The sequence below is a fragment of the Rattus norvegicus genome, chromosome 4 (assembly GCF_036323735.1).
Source record: "Rattus norvegicus strain BN/NHsdMcwi chromosome 4, GRCr8, whole genome shotgun sequence".
Taxonomy (NCBI): Eukaryota; Metazoa; Chordata; class Mammalia; order Rodentia; family Muridae; genus Rattus; species Rattus norvegicus.
In genome coordinates, this window is record NC_086022.1 from 68358856 (window position 1) to 68382093 (window position 23238).

Here is a 23238-nt window from a genome sequence, read left to right on the forward strand (position 1 = left end):
TATTCACCAGGGAGGAGCAGAATGTGACTTAAGACACCAAGTGTAGCAGGACAGGCTGCCTTGCCCCTCACTGGTGGCCCTTCCCTCCTTCCCGTGTCCTTTACCCACAGACTCTTCCTGCCCAAGAACAGCCTTCTGGTGCACTGAGGGAAGCATTGACTTTGTGGTGTTGCCTGCTGCTTTCAGCCCTCCTGACAAGCGTCCACCCAGCAGCTCGGCCACCCCAGGCTCACCTCATAGGAAAGGGCACCTGTGGTCACACGCACGGCCAGCTCTGGGGCTGGAAAATATCTTGGCCTCATCGATGAGAACCCCGTCCTTGCTGCTGTGGAAGATCCCTGTGTGTGCACCTCTGGGTTGCACAAGGAGGCTGCGTGTCAAGGGCAGGCTGAGCATAAATGTTCGGTCACCACCTGCATGGAAGGAAGGTAAGAGGAACGTGTTCGGAAAACTCAAATTGCAGGGAGCATGTGGCCCAGAAGAACCAGACGAAGGTGTGGTTGCTAGGGAGACTCATTCCAGCAAGATGAGTTATGGACCAGAGAAAACGAAGGCAAAGCCTCCTGAGGCTGAAAAGGCAGAGGCAAGCCCTCCTAAGGAGAGGTCTTGACTGGAGCAGGAATTTCCTCATCAGAAGAGGCACTTCTATTTCAGTGCCTGCCCAAGAAAGGAGGAAGGAAGGACCTTGGAGGACCAGGGTTCCAAGTACTGTGTCATTCACCTATAATCACAGGGACTTGGCAATGGGCATTTGATAGTCCAAATCAATTAATCCTAAATAGACAAAGTATAGTTGTATATGTTTATGTGGTACAAATAATGTTAGAATACATATGTATATAGTTTGAAATATTTTAGTCAAATTAATTAGCATATCAAATCCCTTAATTATGTGTTCGTCTTTTAAAATTTATTTATTTATGTATTTTATGCATGAGTGCTTTGTCTGCATGTTTGCCTTCATGCCAGAAGAGGGCATCAGATCCCATTACAGATGGTTGTGAGCTGCCATGTGGTTGCTGGGAATTGAACTGAGGACCTCTGGAAGAACAGTCAGTGCTCTTAACCGCTAAGCCATTTTTCCAGACCCCTTTCACGGGGGGTCATCTAAGACCATTGGAAAACACAGATATTTACATAACAAAATTTTTACATAGCAAAATTACAGTTATGAAGTAGCAACAAAAATAATTTTGTGTTTAAGGGTCACCACAACATGAGGAAGCATCAGGCCGCAGCACTGGGAAGGTTGAGAATCATTGCTCTAAGGGAAGCTTTGTACTCTTGACCAACCAACAATTTCTTGTTCTTCCCAGTCCCTGAGAATTTGATTAGGAGCAGTCAGAGAGTATAGAATTGTCCCCACCCATGACCACATCATAACCATCCTCCGAGTCTCCATGAGGCTTCTCTTTGGCTTGGTTTCCCATCTTCCTCCTCTTCTTAACTTACAGGACACACAATAAATGATTTCTTTAGATTTTGTTACGTGTGGGCCGCTCCTGGCCCTCTTTCTGCCCACAACTAAGACCTGCGTGGTATTCTGTGGAGGAGACGAGTGTAGTAGAACAGCATCTCCTGGAAGGAAGGGCAGCCTGACGTCTCTAGCCCTGTCCAAAGGGGAAAGCCTGCAATCTTCCCACCTGCACAGTCCTCACCCAATGTGGACACACATCTCCTGATGTCCCCTTCTTGAGCATTTTCCCCAAAGCCAGTCCTTATTGTCCCTCGGTAAGCAGTGAGGTGACTTGAGGTCTCACTAGGACACGTTTGTCCTCAGGATTTCTTCCAGTGACCATTTTTCCTGAGACTTGTGCTATTCGAGGCTGTTCACACTTTGACTTGTGTGCTGTTTCAGTCAGACATTGTGACCTGGCAGTGCAGGACCTCCATCTGCGTGTTTGTTCTCATATAATATTGTATATTAAAATATGAATTATTCACCAGCAACAAAAATGAGTCATTTCTCACCTCGTCTCATCCTCTGGAAAACTGGGGCACATTGACCCCACTGGAGCAGTTGCCACCCAACGAGCTCCCCCGACCTGAGTTGACTCCTAGTGTCCTGTCTGTCCTGGAAGCTTGGGTTTTGCCAATCTGTATTCTCCATGGTCCAGCTAACAGAGGACTATCAGAAATGTTCAATACTCACAGAAAAAGATGAACCAGGCTGGTAGCAAGTTAGTGGGCCGAGATAAACACTATTCACTGCTTTTGCAGATTTGTGGATTATAAGCAATTCTTTTAGCGGGCTTTGCACGCAACTCCTTCCCTACAGGATTTTGGTGGGACAGACAACAAGACAGCATGGAAATTGGGTTAACCTGTGCTACCAATATAAGGTTCTGAAGGGATTATAGAGGTGTTGGGGAAGGAAGGGGAGGGTCCTGGAGGCTCTGCTGATGTGAGGAACGTTCATTCTGTCTGGGGAAGTCAAGAGGTCTGGGGCTTCTTAGGGTAGCAGGGCCCTCACTGACATCACACACACACACACACACACACACACACACACACACACTTCATTGACATTCAACTGAAGTGGCCATGGTGCTGGGTGGCTGAGCAGCTGGGAGAGGCAGAGTCTGAAAAAGAGTTTTGAAAGTTGAAATGGAATTTCCTATCATCCCAGTAGGATAGTGACCCAAAATTATACTTTAGTTGATTTCAAAGAAGACAGGAAATGCCTTCCCCTGCCCCCAACTCTGGGTTTGTGGACCAGGACTCACAGTTACATAACAGTGGAAGGAGACAGTCATCTTCTGAGACACAAAGAGGAACATAGGGACGTCTGGCACAGAGCCTTCTAGACACAGGGACGTGCCTCTGAATAGAGAGCAGTAGGAACCTGCTCTGGGCAACAAGGAGTGAGGCTGGGGGATACATTCCTAGTCATCTATGTGTGTGTGCGTGCAAATGTGTGTGCGTGTGTGAGTGTGCATACGTGTGTGCATGTGTGAGTGTGAGTGTGTGCATACGTGTGTGCATGTGTGAGTGTGAGTGTATGTGTGTGAGTGTGTGCATATGTGTGTATGTGTGTGCATATGTGTGTATGTGTGTGCACATGTGTGCATGTGTGTGAGTGTGTGCACATGTGTGTATACATGTATGTATAGGTGTGTGTGTATGTGTGTCAGTGTATGTGTGTGTGAGTGTATGTGCATGTGTGTGCATGCATGTGTGTGAGTAAGTGTGTGCACATGTGTGCATGTGTGAGTGTGTGTGCATGTGTGTCAGTGTGTGTGTGTGTGTGTGTGTGTGCGCGCGCGCGCGCGCGCGCGTGCGTGTGTATAGGTCAGAGGATAACTTGTGGGAGTTGATTTTCACCTTCCACCACATGGAACTGAACTCACATCCTCAGCTTTAGCAGCAAGTGCCTCTACCTGCTGAGCCACCTGGCCAGCCCACTTAGACTCTGCTCCCTCGGCTCACCTCATTTCTGATCAATCATGTTTAGCAGTATGTGATATAAACATGGAGACTCTGTGTTCAGTGCAGGACCCTCACATCTGCCTCCTCCTACTCCTGTGGGCCCAGGCCCACAGTATTCATACATATGCTTGCTCTGCAGGGCCAGTTGATGCTGATTTAGCCTCCCATGTCCCAGAGAACCAGCTTAGGAACTCCGTGTCTCATCAGCATCACCTCAGTGGATGTGGCCATCACAAGGTGGTCTCTGTGATCTCGGCAATCCCTCACTGGCTGAGGCCTTGTCTGAACACCCTTGTCTGAGTTTGGGTGCCTCAGAGCAGTTGATTGAGATCAAGCAGTTTTGGGGCAGTGGTCCCCAAAGGCACTGGGATGAAGGGGGTCCATTAGGGGTTGGGAGGACTCCAAAGGTTGGGTCCTGGTTTGGAAGTCTGAAAGTCATGGCTGGAATGCTGCAAAGTCAGCCCCCTGCCTCAGCTGAGCTACTCTGTTTTTGTCACGTCTGTTTAGCTCAACTATTCACAGCAAGAGCTTTCTTGCTGACCCTCTGCTCCGAAGCAGCCTTGTGCCTGGCCCCAAAGCTAACTGTCCTACAATTGTGGTCATTACCTACCCTGCTCTAATGTCTTTGGTGCTTCCTGTACCAGTGTGATGAGGTTTGCAGCTTTGAGGTTGGTATTCTACTTAGGTGCTTCTCTAGAGAAGTAGACAATGTTCCCAGGGCTAAAGTAGAGGAAATGGCCAATCTTACTTAATCCAGCAGGCTTAAGAGGCAATGGCTCCTGTGCCTGACAGTTACTCTCCACCTCCTCCTAACACAACTCCTACACCACCATCACCACCATCACCACCACCATCACCACCACCATCACCACCACCACCACCATCATCACCACCACCACCACCATCACCACCACCACCACCATCACCACCATCACCACCACCATCACCACCACCACCACCATCACCACCATCACCACCACCATCACCATCACCACCACCATCACCACCACCACCATCGCCACACCACCATCTTCACCATCACCACCATCACCTCCATCATCCACACAGGGTCTTCAGCTCTGACTGCCCTTGAACTTACTGTGTAATCAAGGATGACCTTGAATGACACTCAGTTAATAAGGTGTCAGGGATAGAAGCCAGGGCCTTGTGCATTCCAGGTATCTTAGTTATTTTTCTATCGCTTGAAAACACAACTTTTCTATCATGACCAACACAACTTAGAAGAAAGAGTTTATAGGGATCTTACATTCCAGGGGGTTAGAATCCAGGGCCATCATGGCAGAAAGCAGGGCCACAGGTAGGCATAGTGCTGGAGTTGGAGCTGAGAGCACACACACACACACACACACACACACACACACACACACACACACACACACACACACAGAGAGAGAGAGAGAGAGAGAGAGAGAGAGAGCACTAAGGTTGGCCCATGCTGGAGGCTGAGGCTATGGTACAGCACTAGAGGTCAGAGGTTAGGAAAGGTCACAGAGGGCATCTCCCTTGGCCCTTTTGATTGGTTGTTTCTTGAGACAGGACCTCGCTATACATCTCAGTTTGGCCTCTGTCTATGTAGCCTACCCAGGCTGAACTTGAATTCTCAATTCTGCTTTGTGTCCCAAGCAGCCGGATGACAGGCTTGGGTTCCCGTGCCCAGCTGTGCTCTGGGCTTCCTTAATTCCACTTTCAACTCACTGCCAGGGTGTCAGCTACTGTCCGACAAGTGCCTGCAGCTTAGCTGGGTTGTGATGACACGTAATTGTAATCTCAGCACTTGGGAGGAAAAGGCTGGGGGACAGTTGCTGGAGGCTAGCCTGGTCTACTGAGTGCTCCAGGCCAGCCAGAGTTATACAGTGAAATTCAGTCTCAAAAATCCCAGAAGAGAGGCAGAGGGAATGACTCCGTAGGTAAAGTGCTTGTGGCACAGGCCTAAGAAGTTCAGGTCCCAGCACCCATGTAAAAGTTGGGCTGGTGTCAAGCATCTAAACCCATCAGTGGGGGCAGAGACCTATCATTGGAGCAGGTTAGCCAGCTCGCTTTAGCTAAATTGGTGGACCCTAGGTTCACTGAGGGAAAAGACGGTATCTGGTATCAAGTGCAGTGGTGTATGACCTTAATCTCAGCACTTGAGGGCCAGAGGCAGGCTAGTAGCCATCGTAGGTCTACATAGAGAGTTCTAGGGCTAAAGAGTGAGATCCTAGATTTTAAAAAAAAGTGGAGAGTGAATATACCCAGTGAAGACCTCTGGCTTCCATGTGCAAACGTGGACATTCATAATAAGCCAAAAATGTGGAGAAAAGTCCCTGAACTGTAATAGATGGTCGGCGTGGCTCTCTGGTTGCAGCGCTGCTCGGCCCTGTCCCCTTAGACCATGGCTTCAGCGGTGCGGAATGTTTCTCTTAGCTGCTGAGAATCTGGGGGGCAAGTCCCAGCCCCCATCCGTCTTCTCTGCCTCCAGGGAGGGCACCCCAGGAGCAGCCTTCCCAGGGCCTTGTCTAGAGAAACTCCCCCCACTTTACAAGACTCCGGAGGAGTGCCTTGGCTCACAGCTGCGCGGGAGCGGGTGGCGGGGCTGGTGACCTGAGCTGTCCTCTCTCTCCGCAACCCCGCCCGCGGTCGCGGCTCCCTCGCAGCCCCGACTCCTCCCCCGTGCGGGGCTCGGCGCGCAGGCTGCGGCGCGCACGGCGGGGACCGGAGCGTCTCCGGCGCGGGGAGCCGGGCTCAGCCCCGGCCTGCGGACGCCGCGGCCCCGGAGCACCAAGCCGGCCTGGGGGGCCCGCGGGGCGCGCGCAGCGCCGAGTGCGCCTGGGGCCGGGCTCCGCTGCCGGGTGCAGGAGCGCGCGCGCGTCGCGGAATGGAGCCGGCCAGAGAGCCCCCCGCACGCGCTCGCCCGCCGCCCCCGGCCGCTCGCCCCGCGCCCGCTGCGCCCAGGCCACGCTCTCCAGCCGAGGCAGAGGCCCGAGGCCCAGAGGGGCTGCTGAGGCGATCCGGGTCTGGCTATGAGGGCAGCACCAGCTGGAAGGCGGCCTTGGAGGGTAAGCGCGCAGCCTTCCATCCTCCGGTCCCCGACTCAGGACCTAGGAAGTGGCCAGTCACCTTGACAGCTCGCAGAGGGGCGATGTGGAGGATTTATTCGTACCAGAGCAGGCAGATGTCGCTATGGGAGGGGGAAGAGGCCCCTGGGGACCACCTCAGGTCACTGCTTTGACAAATCTTTACTGCCAAATCCCTCTTTGACCTTGGAGCACGCTTTATGCTCCAAACCTTAGTTGGGTCCGACGTGAAGCACCTGCGTGGCGGCCTGAATCTCTAGTAGAGAAGACACTGAGGGCTTCATAAAAGCAAAAGCTTTGAATCTCGGAGGTGGTGCCTCCACCCCGTGGGGTGGGAGGGCCGCACTGCTGGTGATGGGGCCAATGGAGAAGAAACCCCGGAGGACCTTCTTAAAATGTTGGGATGCCACATTCCTTCTTGTTATCCTGGCTCAGGGAGTGACCTCAGTCTGTCTAGAAGACAGTACGGGAAGAGACTTCATTCAGTTCACCTGCTCTTTTAAGAAACTTGGATTGGTGTACCTCTGGTGTCTGGTGCTCCGGGAGATACGGGAGTTGGACACAGGGAGGGTCAGCTTCCAGGCACTTCTCATGCTCCTACCTAGTAGGAACTGGGTAGCACTAACTAGGGGTAGAGTCAGAAAAGGGCATCTCAGAGTAGATGATCTCTCAGGGGTGTGAAACAGACAGGAGGGAGTGCACCAGGTCAATTAACAATAGGAGGTGGGTGTGGAATTAGCCAGTCCCTTGTGGATAACTGAACCCTATGGTGCTGGGTGCTGATGAGGGCATGAGAAATGAGGGATGGAGGGAGAGATAGAATACGAGAGGGATATCTGAGGGACCACCCAGGACAGGCTACAGAAGTTTGTTTTTTTGTTTGAAGGAGCTGTTGAGGGGTTAAGACAGCAGATGTGCGTGGGGAGGGCCTGCTGAGGAAGGTTGGTCAGTGAGGAAGGTGGGTGGTGGTCTGGAAGGGACAAAGCCACCTGTGCCCAGTTAGGTGATGGGGCAGCAGGGCATGAAGCACCTTTGGCTGAAGTCTGTGTGCCAGGGCCAGGTACTGTCTGTGGAGGGCAGTTCAGACTCTAAGCCTAATAGTGGTTAGGAACCATGGAGGTAAAGACAGTTTCCTTAGATGCAAGGCTTTACAAAGGACGACCAGAAACTTGGGTGAGATAAGGCCAACTAACCGTCTTCCTGGGATGTGTGTTTCTGGTTAGTGGTTGGGTTTTCCCTGTGACCTAAGCTTGCCTCCTACCAATAGTATTTCTTATATCACTCCCTCCCCTAGTCTATATTTCTTCATGTTTTGGAAAGTATTTGAAAGGGCCAGCTCTATTAACCTTTACTGGGTAGTGTTATTTCAGGGAAGTGTGGCTCGCTTGCTGGCTCTGGCCTTACCTCTGACACTGAATATATTGACTCTTGTCTTTCCCACTGTCAGTGTGGCCGACTGACCCTGCCCATCCTCTGAAGAAGAGGGCACACACTGGGATGGAGGAAAGCAAGAATGGTGGTGGTCCAGCACACCACCGTTCTTGGCATCTTCTTGTGGTCCAGTCTTGTGTCACCTGAACTGGCATGGCTCCCTACTGATATCACCATTGCTCCTCTTTTGGTCTCTGGGCACATAAGAGCACCCCGCCCCCCTACACACACATACACCATGGCTCTTGGGTGCTTGGTGTCTTGGCCTGGTGACTGTTATGGGACTTTTTAGTTCTGTTGGTGCCCGACCTCCATCCAAAGAGGAGAGCCCAGGGGTTGGGACTTGTTCTCGCCAGTGGCTACCACCATATGGGACCTTTGAGCTGACTAGCTCTTTCTGTGGTGCTAGGCCCTGTGGTCTGTGAATCACGGCATGATTTCCACCTCACAGTGCCAATCAGAGAAAGGTCCAGAGCGTAGGTTTGGTTGTGGCGGCTTTCTTTCCCAGCCCCCTGAACACAGAACCCGAAAGCTTGGGCGGGGAGTCCAGGGAACAGGGAGGACTGGCTACTCTGATGGAGTCCTTTGAGTTGAGGTTGCCCCTCACTTCAGTTCCTCTCCACCCTTAATGAGCGGAGCAGCCCTGGAGAGGATGTGGAGAGTGAGAGCTTCAAATATCTCACTCAAGGACTCCTTGGCCACTAACACATGAAACCGCCAAGGGATTTGCTTCCCTCTGCTAGGAAAGCTTGTCCCTCTTCCTGTGTGACCAAGGACACTGGGCTCAGAGGGGCTGACTGGAGAGACTCTAGTTCCCTTTTTCGAGCACACAGCTCTCCTCTCTGGCCCTCTCAGAGGAGTGTGCTATGCTCTGGAGGATGCTCAAAGCTTGAGAGGATTGGAGAGCAGCAGTCAGAAGGCTGGGGTCCAGGCGACCATCCTCATTGAGTAACTAGTTAGCAGTGCAAACAGAAACCAGATGGGTTGTCCTGGGGAAGGTTGTGAGCGTGAGTCTGTCCTTCCATCCAGTGAAGGCTGATAAAACTGACCCAGAGTGGCCTGCTGGGGTCTGAAAGCTCTGAAGGTGATTCAAGAAAGGGCTATTTCTAGCTTTGGAACTGAGAGTGGGGCACAGTGTTCTGGGTAAGAGAGGGGACAGAGTGACTCTGCATACCTCAAGGCTATATAGATTTCTCAGTGGTCGCCAACTCTGAATTTTTAATGTTGAAAGTTTTTTTTTATTAGGCACAAACCCACAACTTCCTGATCAAAACCACACTCATGCATTTGGCAAAAGCTACCTAAAATTTTAAAAATTACCAAGCTCCACATCTGAGCATTTTTAAATAGGCAGGATTACTTTGGGCAGGCTGTGTCCCAGATGGTTTAGACATCAGCTATGGGTCTTTTTTAGGATGTGGGTAGAGGGGGCGGGGGATCTATCTGGTATGAAGAACCTATGTTTTTCAGTCTTTCTTTCTAATGCTAATGCATTTAAGAACCCAGATGACCTGCACATGTAAACCCTAGATATAGGCGGGCCACTGCACGGTGGGGTGGTTATCCAGTTAGATGCCTGTGAAAAGTTGAATTATCTTCACAGCACAAGAGCCCTGGTGAGACCTAACTCCTAGAAGATCAGGATGTGCCCTTCGGTGGGATAGTAGTTCTGGCTGGCATGATTAGTTAAGAGGAAGACAGAATGGAATCAGTGGGCCCCGGCCCAGTATGAACGGGTGTCCTAAGACAATCACAGCCATGCCAAGAAGGCCGTCTGCTAAGAATGAATGAGGATGGAGTGATAAAGTCACGAGCCGTGGGCTTTCAGCAAAGCACCAGAGGCTAGGACGACTCTAGCGAGGCTTTCCTGAGGCTTCAAAGGCAGTGCGGTTCTGCTAACACCTCCACATTTGCACTTCTGGGTCTTAGAACTACGAGAGGACACCTTAATTTTGAAGCCACCCAGGTGATGGCACTTAGTTATGAGGTCTTGGGAAACAGGCACCACATTGACTCCAACTGCCTACCCCAGGCCTCAGGGAGGCAGACAGTGAACAGTGTCCAGACTCCTGGGGTGTCCTTCTGTCCACACTGCAGTGTTGAAGGAGGGAGGAGGCTCTTCAGTTGTGGTGGCAGTGGGTGTACGTGTACACACCCTCCTTTCTACTGAGTTCCTATAACCCACGTGAGTGGTAAGGCTGTTGGAGGATACTGCCTTCCGTGTAGTATTTGCAATTTCAGTCTGAACTGTGCCAAGCAATGGCCGAGTCCTACTTTAGGAACCCAAAGGGACAGTTCTTTTTTTTTTTTTTAATAATTATGACAGTTTATTTTATTTAATAACTATTTTCCATATTGTGATCAACAAAGGGACAGTTCTAATACAAGGGAACTTAAGGCGGTTGTCATAGCGGTGGTATACAGAACTCACCATGTCGAGCACATCTGTCCTCTCTCAGCGGTCACAGTGTCAGTACCCGGAACCTTCATCAGACCCCGAGATCCAAGAATACTCGTGCTCGAGTTAAAATGTCATGGAATCCTCTCACATCTTACAAGCTTTAAAGGTCTCCAGATTCACCGTAATATCAAACGTAATGTAAATGTTCCTTAGATGCCATTCTGAACTGTTGAAGGAAGAGCAACATGGCGTCAAAGTCTGTACGTGCTCAGGACTGATGCCCCTTTGTCTCCTCTCGATCTGGAGTTGGTCGAGTGTGCAGTCGTGGACCCACAGATAGGGAAGGCCTTGTGATATCTCACAAAAACCCTGAGAGGTTTATTCTGGGGTGAAGAGCGTGGGACAGAATAGACGCTCAGAAACTTATGTCCACACCCAGAAGGGCAGAGTATGGGTATGAAGCCCAGGACATGGTTTCAGATGCTGTGTCCTCGTCCTCAGTACGTGACCCATGGTGCCTCCTCAGTATGCCCTTGGTATAGGTTTGAAAGAGGAGGAGGAGGAGGCCTGTGCGGCCCTGTGCTCTGCACTGTGGCATTGTATAGTTCCAGGAGGGGAGGATGTGCTGGGTTTGCTCTGAGCACCGAGAGGCAGTAAGCAAGAGCTCTGGGATCCAGGAGCCTCTGCTCTCGCACTGCCTGAAGCCACCCACCAGCCTCCCTGCGTACACGGCAGAGTTTCAGGCTGTAGCTCAGATTGGCCTCTATAGGAAACCGGTGTAGACCCCTCAAGGAATCCAGTGCAAACTCCAGTGTAGACCCCTGAAGAACACCAACGGAAAACCTAGCATAAACCTCGGAAAGAATTCAGTGTACTTCCCTGGAGGAACTTAGTGTAGACCCCAGTAGCCTCAGCATAGACCCCCCAAGAGATGTAACTTAGTCCCTGAGAGGAACCCAGCATAGTCTTCTGGAAAAACCCAGGGTAGATCCCCAATGGATCCCAACATAGGCCCCCAATGGAATCGAGAATAGATCCCAGGAGGAGCTTAGTGTGGATTCTTGGGGAAGCCTTGTAGGCCTCTAGTGGGTCCCAGCATAGAATCCAGGATACAGTGTAAACCCTGATGGATTCCAGGTCTCGAGATGAGTCCATTGTAGCCCCCTAGAAGATCCTAGTGTAGATCCCACTGGTGGAATCCAGTGTAGATTTCTGGGAGAGACAGCATACTACTGCTGGACCCTGATGTAGCCCAGTGTGGAGTGCAGAGCCTCTCCAGGAACCAGAATACGTGTTTGAAAGGAGCTCAGCCTCTGTGTGGAGGACGGACATTCCTCCCACCTCTCCTCTTGTCAACTAAGTCTCAGTAGTGTCTTCAGAGAGAGCACTACGTCACTACAACAAGAACTGGTTGCTTTAAGAGAGGACAGCCATGGCACAGCTGGATCGAACCCTAGACCCCTTAAATTATATCGCAGGAAGGAAAATCCCGGTAGGAGGGTAAGAGGATGGATTTGAAGAAGTAAAGAGACAAGAAGAGGGGGGAAGGGGATCAGGAGGACGAGGGGGAGGGAAGAAAAGAAAGAGGAAGACCAATCCAATATCTCAAACATTTGAAGACTTTGACTTTCAGAAAGAAATCAGAGAATGAAAAAGAAGGAATCACCAATAATATAATTAATTTTTCTTTCTGTCACTGAAGGATGTGAACGTCCAGGTTGAAGGGCCTATCAATGCCCACTAGAGTAGATAGAAATATCTGTGACCGACAACCGTGTGACATGCGAGATGGAATTCCTGGATAGAAGCAAATTAAGTGGTTGAAGTAAATGTCTCATGGTGAGAACAGAGCCAGGCCTTTCAAAGGAAGGTCTTTGTGACGCTTGCTAGACGACACAAACACCTTCAAAGTTCTGAAGAAACTGTAATACTACAGCCAGAACTATAATACTTAGCCCAGGGTACTATTCACCATGGGGATTAATAAAATTTGTTTGGAGTTATGGCACACAACACACACACACACACACACACACACACACACACACACACACACACACACACACACAGAGGGGGAGGGACAGAGGGAGAGGGAGGGGAGGGGAGGGGGAAAGGGAGAGAGCGGGAGCGAGCATGCACATGCAGTACCTACAGAGACCAGAAGAGGGAGTTGGATCCGCATCTGGAGTTGCTGGTGGCTGTGAGCTGCCTGACTTGGGTGCTGAAAGTGAATTCAAGTCTTTTATAAGAACATTCACACCCTTCACAACGGAGTCATCTCTCTGCCCCTGTGTACTTCCTCTGGGGGCAGGCACTAAGATATATGCTTTATCAAGATGAAGAAGCGGGGTTGGGGATTTAGCTCAGCGGTAGAGCGCTTGCCTAGCAAGCGCAAGGCACTGGGTTCGGTCCCCAGCTCCGAAAAAAAAAGGAAAAAAAAAAAAAGATGAAGAAGCAAACTGCAAACTACGCAAGAGCAGACATGGGAGAGGGAGGGGGAGGAGGAAGAAGGGGAGAGGGAAGGGGAGGAGGAGGAGGAGGAGGAGGAGGAGGAGGAGGAGGAGGAGGAGGAGGCCCCAACATAGGATTGGAGCAGAGAAACTCTCAGGCCACTGGTTCCGGGTGAGAGCTGGCGACCAGTCAGATTAGTGCAGGTCAGAAGGGTCCAGATGCCACATCTTTGAGACAATTGCTGTGGATCGAATGTAATTTCCTCCCAATATTCATATGCTATGTTCATGAGCACCAATGTGAGGTCCACCAATGTATCTGTACACTTAATGGTCAAGACAGTAGAAAAAGCCAAGCCAAAACATTTAGAAGAGGTGACTGTACCTGCAAGTACGTTATAGATAATGGTAACAATAACTAGCCAATAGGGAGAGGACGGAAAACAGCAGGTGCTGGCATGTGGGGAAACAGGACCCCTGTAGTGTTGCTGATAGAAATGTGAAATGCTATATCCACTGTGGCAAACAGTTTGAGGATTCTTCAAAAGTTGCACAGAATTACTATGTAGCAGTTCTGCTCCTAGGCATGTACTCTCAGAGAACTGGAAGCAAGGGCTCCAACAGATTGTCCGCCATGTCTGTCATTTACTGTCTTCTGGCCTTTGCAGTTATGAACTACATGCAAACACATACACACACACAGTCAGTCAGTCAGACAGACAGACAGACAAACACAATTAATCTGCCATAACTCCTGGTGAAAGGGATTTGTTTCCCCTCACAGCTCAGGTTCTAGTGCATCATAGCAGGGAAGTCAAGGCAAGAGCTTGAAGCAGATGGTCACATCCACAGCCTAGGGCAGAGGGAATGCATGCCTGCTTATCGCTCAGCGCACGGTCTGTACTCCTGTACGATTGGAGCCCAAACCAGGGAAGAACGCCACCTATAGGGCAATGGTGAACACAGCCATTAATGAACACAGGAGGGCTGTTCCTCCACAGACATGCCCAACCCGATCTAGACAATCCCTCAGTCTCCCCAGGTGATGCAGGGCGTGTCATGTGGCCCCTTGAAGCTAACTGTCACAAATGGATCGAACATAAATGAAATGATGAACCACAGAAAGGAGTGGGGTTCTGTTCCACCACACAGCAGGGATGAGTCTTGAAACCATGTTAAATGAAATGGGCCTGATACAAAGGAGAAATGTGAGATTCCACTCGTGAAATAAGCGTGACGGCCAAATGGGTAGGCACAGAGCAGAGTAACGGTGGCTAGGACGAGGGCAGAGGAGTTACTGTTTAGTGGGTGAAGAGCCTTTGCTTACAGAGGTGAAAGTTTTGCAGACAGATAATGGCTACCTAATGCTATTCATTGAGCACTTAACTTGCTTTAAAAGGCAAATTTAATGATGCGTTATCCCACAAGATACATACCCCAATCAAATCTTAAAAAGAAGGTCCTGCGTTTTAGTTCTAAAAGCCTTCCTTTATTAAGATAGAAACTATCAGGTCAGGCAGTGGTGGCACACACCTCTAATCCCAGTCCTTGGGTGGCAGAGGAAGCCTGGTCCACAGAGTAAGTTTTAGGACAGCCAGGGCTCCACAGAAAAAGCCTGTCTCAAAAACACCAAAAAGAAAAAAAAAAGATTAAAATGTTAAGTGGAAATAGATGCAGATAAGGAGAACCTGGAGGTGTGGGTGGGTGACAGGTGCATGGTGGAAAGGAGGCCAGGAGGCCTGGGGGGAGGAGGAGGACCTGGGGAGCATTCAAATGAGCATCTAGGTCAGGAAGCTGTGACTGCCATGGAAGAAGGCTGAGGCAGGGGGATGACAGACCTGGGGCCGTGGTCTTGAAACATGACTCAAATCCAGGCATCCTGAGGGCTGCTTCCGGCCGGCCCTTGCTCAGTTCCACCCTCTAACTTTTTTTCAAATCCTATTTTTAAAGATGGTTCTCAAACGCTTTAACTTCCCTTGTAACCCACCACCCACTAGAGGTAGTGGGAAAGAAAGAGGGAAGTGGACCTGTTTAGAAAGGTTCTTCGGAGCAACTCCCGTCTGTGTTGTCTGGAAATTGGCAGTTGGGTTCACAGGTTATCAGACAGTGGCAGCGTGATCCACTCTCAAACATCTCATGGATACACCAGCAGTCCAGTTTGGTAGAGTCGGGTTAGCAAAAGAGGTGACATGACCTAGCAGAGACAGCCAGGCCTCAACCTCGGCTCGAGTCAGCAGGAGGGACCAGGAGAGAAGCCAGGAGGAGTTCTGGGCTGTGCCTCTCTCAGGGAAGAGAAGATCAGTGAAGACATGAGAGCCTCGGCTTTGCACAGCTAGCCGTACCAGCAAGCCAAGCTCTGCCTCCGTCACTCTGGGCAGCCCTGTTTATACCCTCGAGTGCTTGCTTTAGCAGAACACCCTTTCTGTGTCTGCTTCAGTGAAAGGTCCCTTCAGGAGTCTGCCTTAGCCTTTCCCACTGGTGTTCACTTTAACGAACGTTCCTTCACGTGTTTGCCCCAGCAAAACACCACCCACCTGACTCTCCAAAGGACCCTAGGTTTCCACGTCCCCACCCCAGCAGGCAGTTGCTGTCAGACTTGGCAGCAGGGTGGCAGCCAATACTGATGCGTTTGTCTTCTCCTTAGACACCACCACACGCCTTCTGCTGGGAGCCATTGCAGTCCTTCTGTTTGCCATTCTGGTGGTGATGAGCATCCTGGGTGAGTGTGCATGTCAGAGTGTGTCAGAGTGTGGTCTCTGCACACCCAGTCCCTGTGTGTCTAGTTAGGTCAATCTCTCCACATATCAGGAATTTGTGTGTGTGTGTGTGTGTGTGTGTGTGTGTGTGTGTGTGTGTATGTGTGTGTGTACAGTAGATTAGAAATTGAGTGGCAGGTTAATAATTGTCGTCTAAAATAACACAGCCCCACGTGACTGTCCACACCCCCTTCCCCGTCCTCATAGGAAGCGATGGTACCAAGGAATTAGTTCGTCAATGCTGTGGGCATGAGGAGCTACGTTAGGCTACGGTGCCTCTTGGAGGTGATAATTTGGAGATATTTATTCAGCAAACACTTATTGAGCCTTGTTACATGTAAGATCATAGACTAATGCTGTCGGAGGGGCTAGCGAGGGGTAGGTAGGTGGGGAACAGGGTGGGAGGGAAAGGGAGCTTCCCCTGAATCTGTTGCGTATGCAGACAAATAACCGGTGACCCGTGTGCCAAAGTGGCACACTTCGGACTGGGACACTCTGGTTGCTAAACAGGAAACATTTTAAGGGGGAAAGGCTTGTAAGCGTGGGGGCTGGGCTGTCTGGTGCTGGACTCCAGAGGCAGGCAGGACATTGGAGGCTCTGAATGGGGATTTGACCGACCTTGAGAGACTTCTGGAACCGTGTGGGGCCTCTGTGGGGTTTGTAGAAGTGATGGCAGTGTTGTTGTTGTTGTTGTTGTTGCTGTTGTTTTGGTATGTGTTTTTTGGGGGAGAGGGCCGGAGGCAGGCTCTGATGAAGCTCGTTTAGCCTTGAATTCCCTGTGTTATTGTTGAGCCTCACCCTGAACTCCTGGTCTGGTTGCTTTTACCTCCCAGTGCTGAGATTAAAGGCATTCTGTGCCGCATAAGGTCTGACTACCGTGTGTCACCACGCCTGGCTTACAGAGCACTGGGGGATCAGACTCAGGGCCCCGTGCCTGCCAGGCAAGCACCCATCAACTGCTCTACACCCACACCCTCCTGCCTCCAACCTTTAAGGATTTCGTTTTTATTATTTTATGTACTGATGTGGGGTCTGGGAACCAAATTCAGGCTGTCAGCAAGAGCAGCCTGTGCTTTTAACCACTGAGCCGTCTCTCCAGCTTTCTCAGTCTTTAGAAAGCAGTTGGACCCGGGGTAGGTATCCTCATCAAAGTGGGGAACTGCAGTGACACTGTCAGTTTCTACCTCGGTCTCTCTTGCCCAGCTTGTTTGATAAGCAGAGGGCCTGAGTGTGTTTGTAAACAGATGGAGTAACCACTGGACCAGATCGACTTTGCTTAGAATAAGGCTGCACGAAGAACTACTTTTCCTTCATTCTTGTCCTGGATCAGGAGGTCAGGAAGTGTGTGCTGCCTTGGTTCTCAAATCTCAGTTGTCTCTCAGGAGAACCCAGGGAGGAAGCCACACCACAGCCAGTTTTCCCAGGTAGGCCTGAGTCAGTGAGTAGTGTGCCCAGAGAGTGTCCAGTAGCGAGTCTGTGTCCGTGGGGCGGTAGGTCCCCGGGACACTGTAGCTCCTTGGGTACTGTAGTGTGTTCTTGGCCCTATCTTACTCAGTATTTTAATTATTGATTTGTATGAAGAAAAAAATCAAACACATTCTCATGGGATTCGAAGTTAACACAACTCTATACGATGGATGGGAAAACAGTCAAGGCTAAAATTTACCTTTAAGGCCTACAGAGTGGCATACCCTGTTACCCCAGGACCGGAGATGTATATGCAGGATGATCAGGAGTTTGAGGCCAGCCTTCAAGAATGTAAAGTCAGCTTTGGCTACATGAGACCCTCTCAAAATCCAAAACTAAAATCTACCTTCAAAATTTCAAATGAGTCAGACATTGTGGCTCCTGCCTTTAATCTCTGAGCTTGGAAGTCAGAGGCAAGCAAATCTCTGTGGTTTTGAGGCCAGCCTGGTCTATATAGTGAGGTCCTGGCCAGCCTGGGCTCAATAATGAAACCAGACCTCAAATGAACCCAGGAGACAGAGATACATGTAGAACAAAGCTATACAAACAACTACTGGTTTGGGTTCTGGTCTCCAGGAGACCCAGAGAATAGGTACACATATGAGAAAGGTGTTGGAGGATTGATGAGCATTCTGAACTGCTTGAGAGGGAGGGCGGCTGTGTGTCTTTCTCTCTATATATCTTTGTGTATGTGTGTCTTTGTGTGTATCTGTGTGTGTGAGTGTGTCTGTGTGTGTATAGAGTATGTCTTTGTGTATGGTTATATGTCTCTGCGTGTGCTGTGAGTATGTGTATATGTGCTTGAGTATGTCTATGTTGTGTGTTTGTATGTGTCTGCATACGTGTGTGTATATCTGTGTGTCTATGTTTGTGCATGTGTATGTCTGTGTGCATATGAGTGTGTCTGTGTATGTCTGTGTGTCTATGTCTGTTTGTATGTGAGAGTCTATGTGTGTGCCTATGTGTACATGAGTGTGCCTGTGAGTGTGGCTGTGTGCTTGTTTGTGGGTACGTGTGTTTATGTGTATGTCTGTGTGTGTCTGTAGTGTGTATGTCTGTGGGTGTGAGTGTATCTGTGTATGTCTATGTATATCTTTATGTGTGAGTGTGTATCAGTGTGTCTATTTGTATCTGTGTCCTACTGATGCCTGAAGATGGCTTTGGGGTCCCTAGAACTAGGGTTGCAGACAAGTTTGAGCTGCCATGTAAGTGCTGGGAATTGAAACCAGATTGTCTGGAAGAGCAGCAAGCACTCTTAACCTCAGGCTATCTCTCCATCCCCCAATTAAAACACACACACACACACACACACACACAAACACACACACAAACACACACACAAACACACACAAACACACACACAAACACACACACAAACACACACAAACACACACACAAACACACACACACAAACACACACAAACACACACACAAACACACACACATTCGTATTTAGTGGTGGGGTCATGGGTGTAGAATTCAGGGGACAATTTGCAGGAGTTCTTCTTCTCCTTTCACTTTGCAGCTCAGGGATGTCAGACTTGGGGTCTCTTTACTCATTGAGCTATTCCCTGGCTCAGGACTCAAATTTTAAAAAGAACTTCCCAGAAGTTCAGTGATAAGCAGGTTTCTGCTGGGTTGTCACTAGCCAGTCAGTGAGAGCCTGGTTACGGGAGTGACATGCTATCCCACCAGGTCCTACCCTGGCGGCTGAGATATGGCTTTCAGGTCTGCTCCTGGTCTGAGTATCTAAGGTGAGGAGAGATCTTACCTTGTGTTTTCCCCTGTACTGTCCCCCATGGTGACACACTGGCCCGCTTCCTCAGGGTCCCTTCTTGTCCATTTCATCTGGAGCCCTCCCTGAGGCACAGAGACATGGCAGTGTCTCTGAAGGACATCGAGGTCCAGACAGATGAGAGAGCTGTGAGAAGAGGACTGGGGGGATGCTTGGAATATGGCGGTGGGCAGGCACACTCATGGACCTCAGCCCTTTCTATCTTCCCAAGCTTCCAAGGGCTGCATCAAGTGTGAGACGCCTTGCCCAGAGGACTGGCTGCTCTACGGAAGGAAATGCTACTACTTCTCCGAGGAGCCTAGAGACTGGAATACAGGACGGCAGTACTGCCATACCCACGAGGCCGCGCTGGCTGTGATCCAGAGCCAGAAAGAACTGGTGAGCACGTGGTCAGCCCTCAGGCCCATGGCTGACGCTAGTGGGACATCCACACCCAAGAAGAATGACCCTCTGTGGGCCTGTCTCCAGTCACTCAACCACCTCACAGCAGTATTTCTGTGTCACTTTTTGAGAAAGTTCCAGAAGTACAGGTGGGATAACCTACCAGGGGTGAGATTTGACCAGGAATCTAACAAGTCCAGCGGGCCGCCCTTGAACTCGCAGCTTCCCAGCCAAGGCAAGCTGGGGGTGGGATCCTTTTCTGGCTGTGGACATCTGTGGCAGGCTTGTTCCCGTCTCGTTGCAGCAATGTGACGGCCCAGGATCCTCATCCTCCCATCAAAGTGACACATCCTCTCTACTTACAGTATCTCCCAGTCCAAGCCTTGGTTTTGCCCCAGTGGCAAACGTTCACTCCATGCCCGGGTTTCTCTCTTTTCTTTTGCAGGAATTTATGTTCAAGTTCACACGGAGGGAGCCCTGGATCGGCCTGCGCAGAGTTGGGGACGACTTCCACTGGGTCAATGGGGACCCGTTTGACCCAGACACGTGAGCTGAGGCTCCATTTTCTAGAGAGAGATGAGCTTAGATGGGGAAGGTGTAAGCCCTAGAGGCAGCTCTCAGGGAGAGACACATGGCTTTGTGCTAGCTAGAGAAACCAGATCTCTAGGGGCAAGTAGGGTCTGGGGCTTGATTTTCCTCTAAGTCCAGCCTGGTTTGGTGGCCTTGCTGTACACAGAGCTTCACAGTGAAAGGTGAAAGGTGCAGACGCCCCCTGTCTGTGACTACCCCATCTATGCCACTCGTATTGGCTAGGACTTATTCACATGGTTGCAAGGGATGATGGGAGGTATGGCTTCTGTAGGTAGTGAGCCCCGGATGTACTGTGCTCTGGAAGACAGGAGCTCTGAACACAGTTGCCAACTGCCCACTGTGATAGCATCTTCTGGTGTAGTGCCCTGAAGGAGCCGTAGGGTGCACTGTGGTACTGTTTCTGTATTGCCCCAGTGATGCGGCCATGGTCTTGGGCGGCGGGGGTGACTGAGTAGGCTTAGGGACAGGCAGGTCACTTCTGGAGAACTTCAGCTTCTAGTCCAGACTCTAGGGACCAATGCGTCCTTGGGTACCGGCCCAGGAGGAGCACAGCTGCCAACTTGCTGGTGATGTGAGGGTACCCCCATGGCAGGAGCTGGTGATGTGAGGGTACCCCCATGGCAGGAGCTGGTGATGTGAGGGTACCCCCATGGCAGGAGCTGAAGAGAGAAGGGGCCTGGCTCAGGGCTGGTGATGAAGGTGGCCGCTGAAGCTAGCGTCCACTGGCTTCCCTTCCTGTCACTCCAGTGCTCGGGGCACCACCCCTTCCGCAGCCTCTCCGTATCTTTTTCTCTCAGCTGCGATCATGGAAGAACCTTTCTTTGCCTTTCGGGAAACTTTCCGCTGTTAGTGTTCCAGAGAGTTCTGGAGTCTAGGGTCTCTCCAGGGCTGACCACTGGGCAAGGACCTTGCACTTGGGTCAACGCCCTCTCAGCTTCCAGGGAGCAGACTGGGTAAACATCATGGTTTCTATGTAATGCATCCAGAGCTGTGTGTGATTTGGTAAATTCTAAGCCGTGCAGCCCCTTTCTTCCAGTGTGACCCCATTACTCAGGTTGTTCTGTCAGTCCCTGAATTAAGATGACTTAATTCAGCCCGAATTTCCTGACACTGTGCAGTCAGGGAGTTTAGATGAGTAGGGTACTGAGTCTGTATCTGTTTAGAAGCTGACTGCCTTGGGGACAGGTAGGGACACACACGGCCTCAAGGGACAATGAAGGGCGCAAACAGGGTCCTGGGGGAGGTAAGGTGGGTAGTGGGTATCTCTGAACTAGGCACCTTAGAGCTGATCCTGGAAGGATAGAATTGGGGCACAGAAGGCAAGGGGCATCGGTGGGTGGGTGTGTGGAGCAGTTCCAGTGGCTGGAGCACAGAGCTGGGTCAGTGGAGGACCAAGCCAGAAAGATCCCCCAATGTCTGTCTTGGAAGATACTGCCACGATGACTTGAGGGAGGGACAAGCCAAAGGGCCCTTAGGACCACATGTGATAGGTTACATGGGAGCACCTGTGATAGCTGCATGGGAGCACCTGTGATGGGCTACATAGGAGCACCTGTGATGGCTGCGTGGGAGCACCTGTGATAGCTGCATGGGAGCACCTGTGATAGCTGCATGGGAACACTTGTGATGGCTGCACGGGGGCACCTGTGATGGCTGCATGGGAGCACCTGTGATAGCTGCATGGGAGCACCTGTGATGGGCTACATAGGAGCACCTGTGATAGCTGCATGGGAGCACCTGTGATGGCTGCGTGGGGGCACCTGTGATGGCTGCATGGGAACACCTGTGATGGCTGCGTGGGGGCACCTGTGATGGCTGCACGGGGGCACCTGTGATAGCTGCATGTGAATACTTGTGATGGCTGCATGTGAATACTTGTTCTTTTTCTACCACAGATTCACCATCTCGGGTACGGGCGAGTGCGTCTTTGTGGAGCCCACCAGGCTGGTGTCAACAGAGTGTCTGACGACCCGTCCCTGGGTGTGCAGCAAGATGGCCTACACGTGATGTGGCTCAGGCTGGAGGTGGCCCCTGTGCCTAGGCCCAAGGGCAATGTCCGTCCCACAACCTGCTTCTAACAGGAGCCGCCACCCTCTCTAAATGGAAGTAGTGGGGAGGGTGGCCTCTGCCTGTCCCCTTTCAGGCTCCAGAGCTCTGCAAGGCCTCTGCCTGTCCCCTTTCAGGCTCCAGAGCTCTGCAAGGCCTCTGCCTGTCCCCTTTCAGGCTCCAGAGCTCTGCAAGGCCTCTGCCTGTCCCCTTTCAGGCTCCAGAGCTCTGCAAGGCCTCTGCCTGTCCCCTTTCAGGCTCCAGAGCTCTGCAAGGCCTCTGCCTGTCCCCTTTCAGGCTCCAGAGCTCTGCAAGGCCTTGGTTTCTTTATCCCCAGGCAGGTCCTGTGGCCTAGCAGTTATATCTCATATGCTAAGTAGTGTAGACATCTTGCCCCATACACACAAGCACACACGTGTACACGCATGTACACACACAACACACATGCAGGCTCTTCTTAGCAGGTCACCCTTCCTTGGCTCTGCCTAGAACCTTCCCCACTGCAGCCCTGGTGCTTCTGGGCAGATGGGGGCTGACATGGGTTGTCTGACTTTTGGCCCAGCCTCCTGCCCTCCCCAGTGGCTTCTCTGAGAAGCTGGGTGAGGCAGGCAGGAACAGCTTCCCCCATGCGTTGGAGAGAACAGCCCGGAGCTGGAGGCTGCTCTATCCCTGCCTTCCCAGGGTCCTCAGGCAGGGCCCCTGCTGTGCTGTGGTGCTGTCCTATCGGTCACTAATGGAATAAAGGCTGCGTCTCTGAGTCTGCTGGCATTTGTTCCGGGGTTGCACCTCGGGGATGAGCAGAGGGGCCATCAGAAAGATGCACTTGTCCCAGTGTGACAAGTGGCACTGTGTGGGTCAGAACCTAGAATGAAAAAATAGACAACAAATATGGAACACATTTCCCAGGCAGGCCTCATTTAATGGTGGCAGTGGCTGTGTGAAGGGTGACTCCACTCTGACTTCCCTCACTATTTGACTCAACATGGCGAACGTTTACTCCTGCCGATTGTGCTGACTAGTTTTATGTCACGTGACACAGACTACAGTCGTCTAAGTGGATGAAGTTCAGTTGAGAAGATGCTTTATAAGATTGGGCTGTAGGCAAGCCTGTAGTGAACTTTCTTAATTAGTGATTCATGGGAGAGGGCCCAGCCCATTGCTGGTGGTGCCATCCCGGGGCGGGTGGTTCTGGGTTCTATAAGAAAGCAGGCTGAGTAAACTATGGGGAGCAAGCCAGTAAGTAATACTCCTCCGTGGCCTCCACATCAGCTCCTGCCTCCAGGTTCTTGTCCTGCTTGGGTTCCTGCCCCAACTTCCTTCAGTGATGAACAGTGGTGTGGAAGTGTAAGTCTAATCAACCCTTTCCTGCCCAGGTCCCTTTGGGTCTCGGTGTTTCATCACAGCAATAGAAACTCTA

At 51.0% G+C, this 23238-nt stretch overlaps 1 protein-coding gene across 3 annotated transcripts; it reads left to right on the forward strand.

Moving 5' to 3' along the window:
- Nucleotides 1–165: 165 nt before the first annotated feature.
- Clec2l (C-type lectin domain family 2, member L) lies at nt 166–22576 on the forward strand. 3 transcript variants are annotated; one of them, NM_001044233.2, is made up of 5 exons: nt 6305–6485; nt 15430–15504; nt 19015–19181; nt 19630–19730; nt 21671–22576. In NM_001044233.2, exons 1-5 carry the CDS (start codon nt 6305–6307, stop codon nt 21780–21782), a joined length of 636 nt encoding a protein of 211 aa, NP_001037698.2. In that variant the 3' UTR covers nt 21783–22576. The 3 variants fall into 3 exon arrangements, with proteins under 3 accessions (XP_038963223.1, XP_017448022.1, NP_001037698.2); XM_039107295.2 differs by lacking the exons at nt 6305–6485; nt 15430–15504 and adding an exon at nt 166–428; XM_017592533.3 differs by lacking the exon at nt 15430–15504 and having other exon boundaries at nt 5968–6485.
- The last annotated feature ends 662 nt before the right edge of the window (nt 22577–23238 follow it).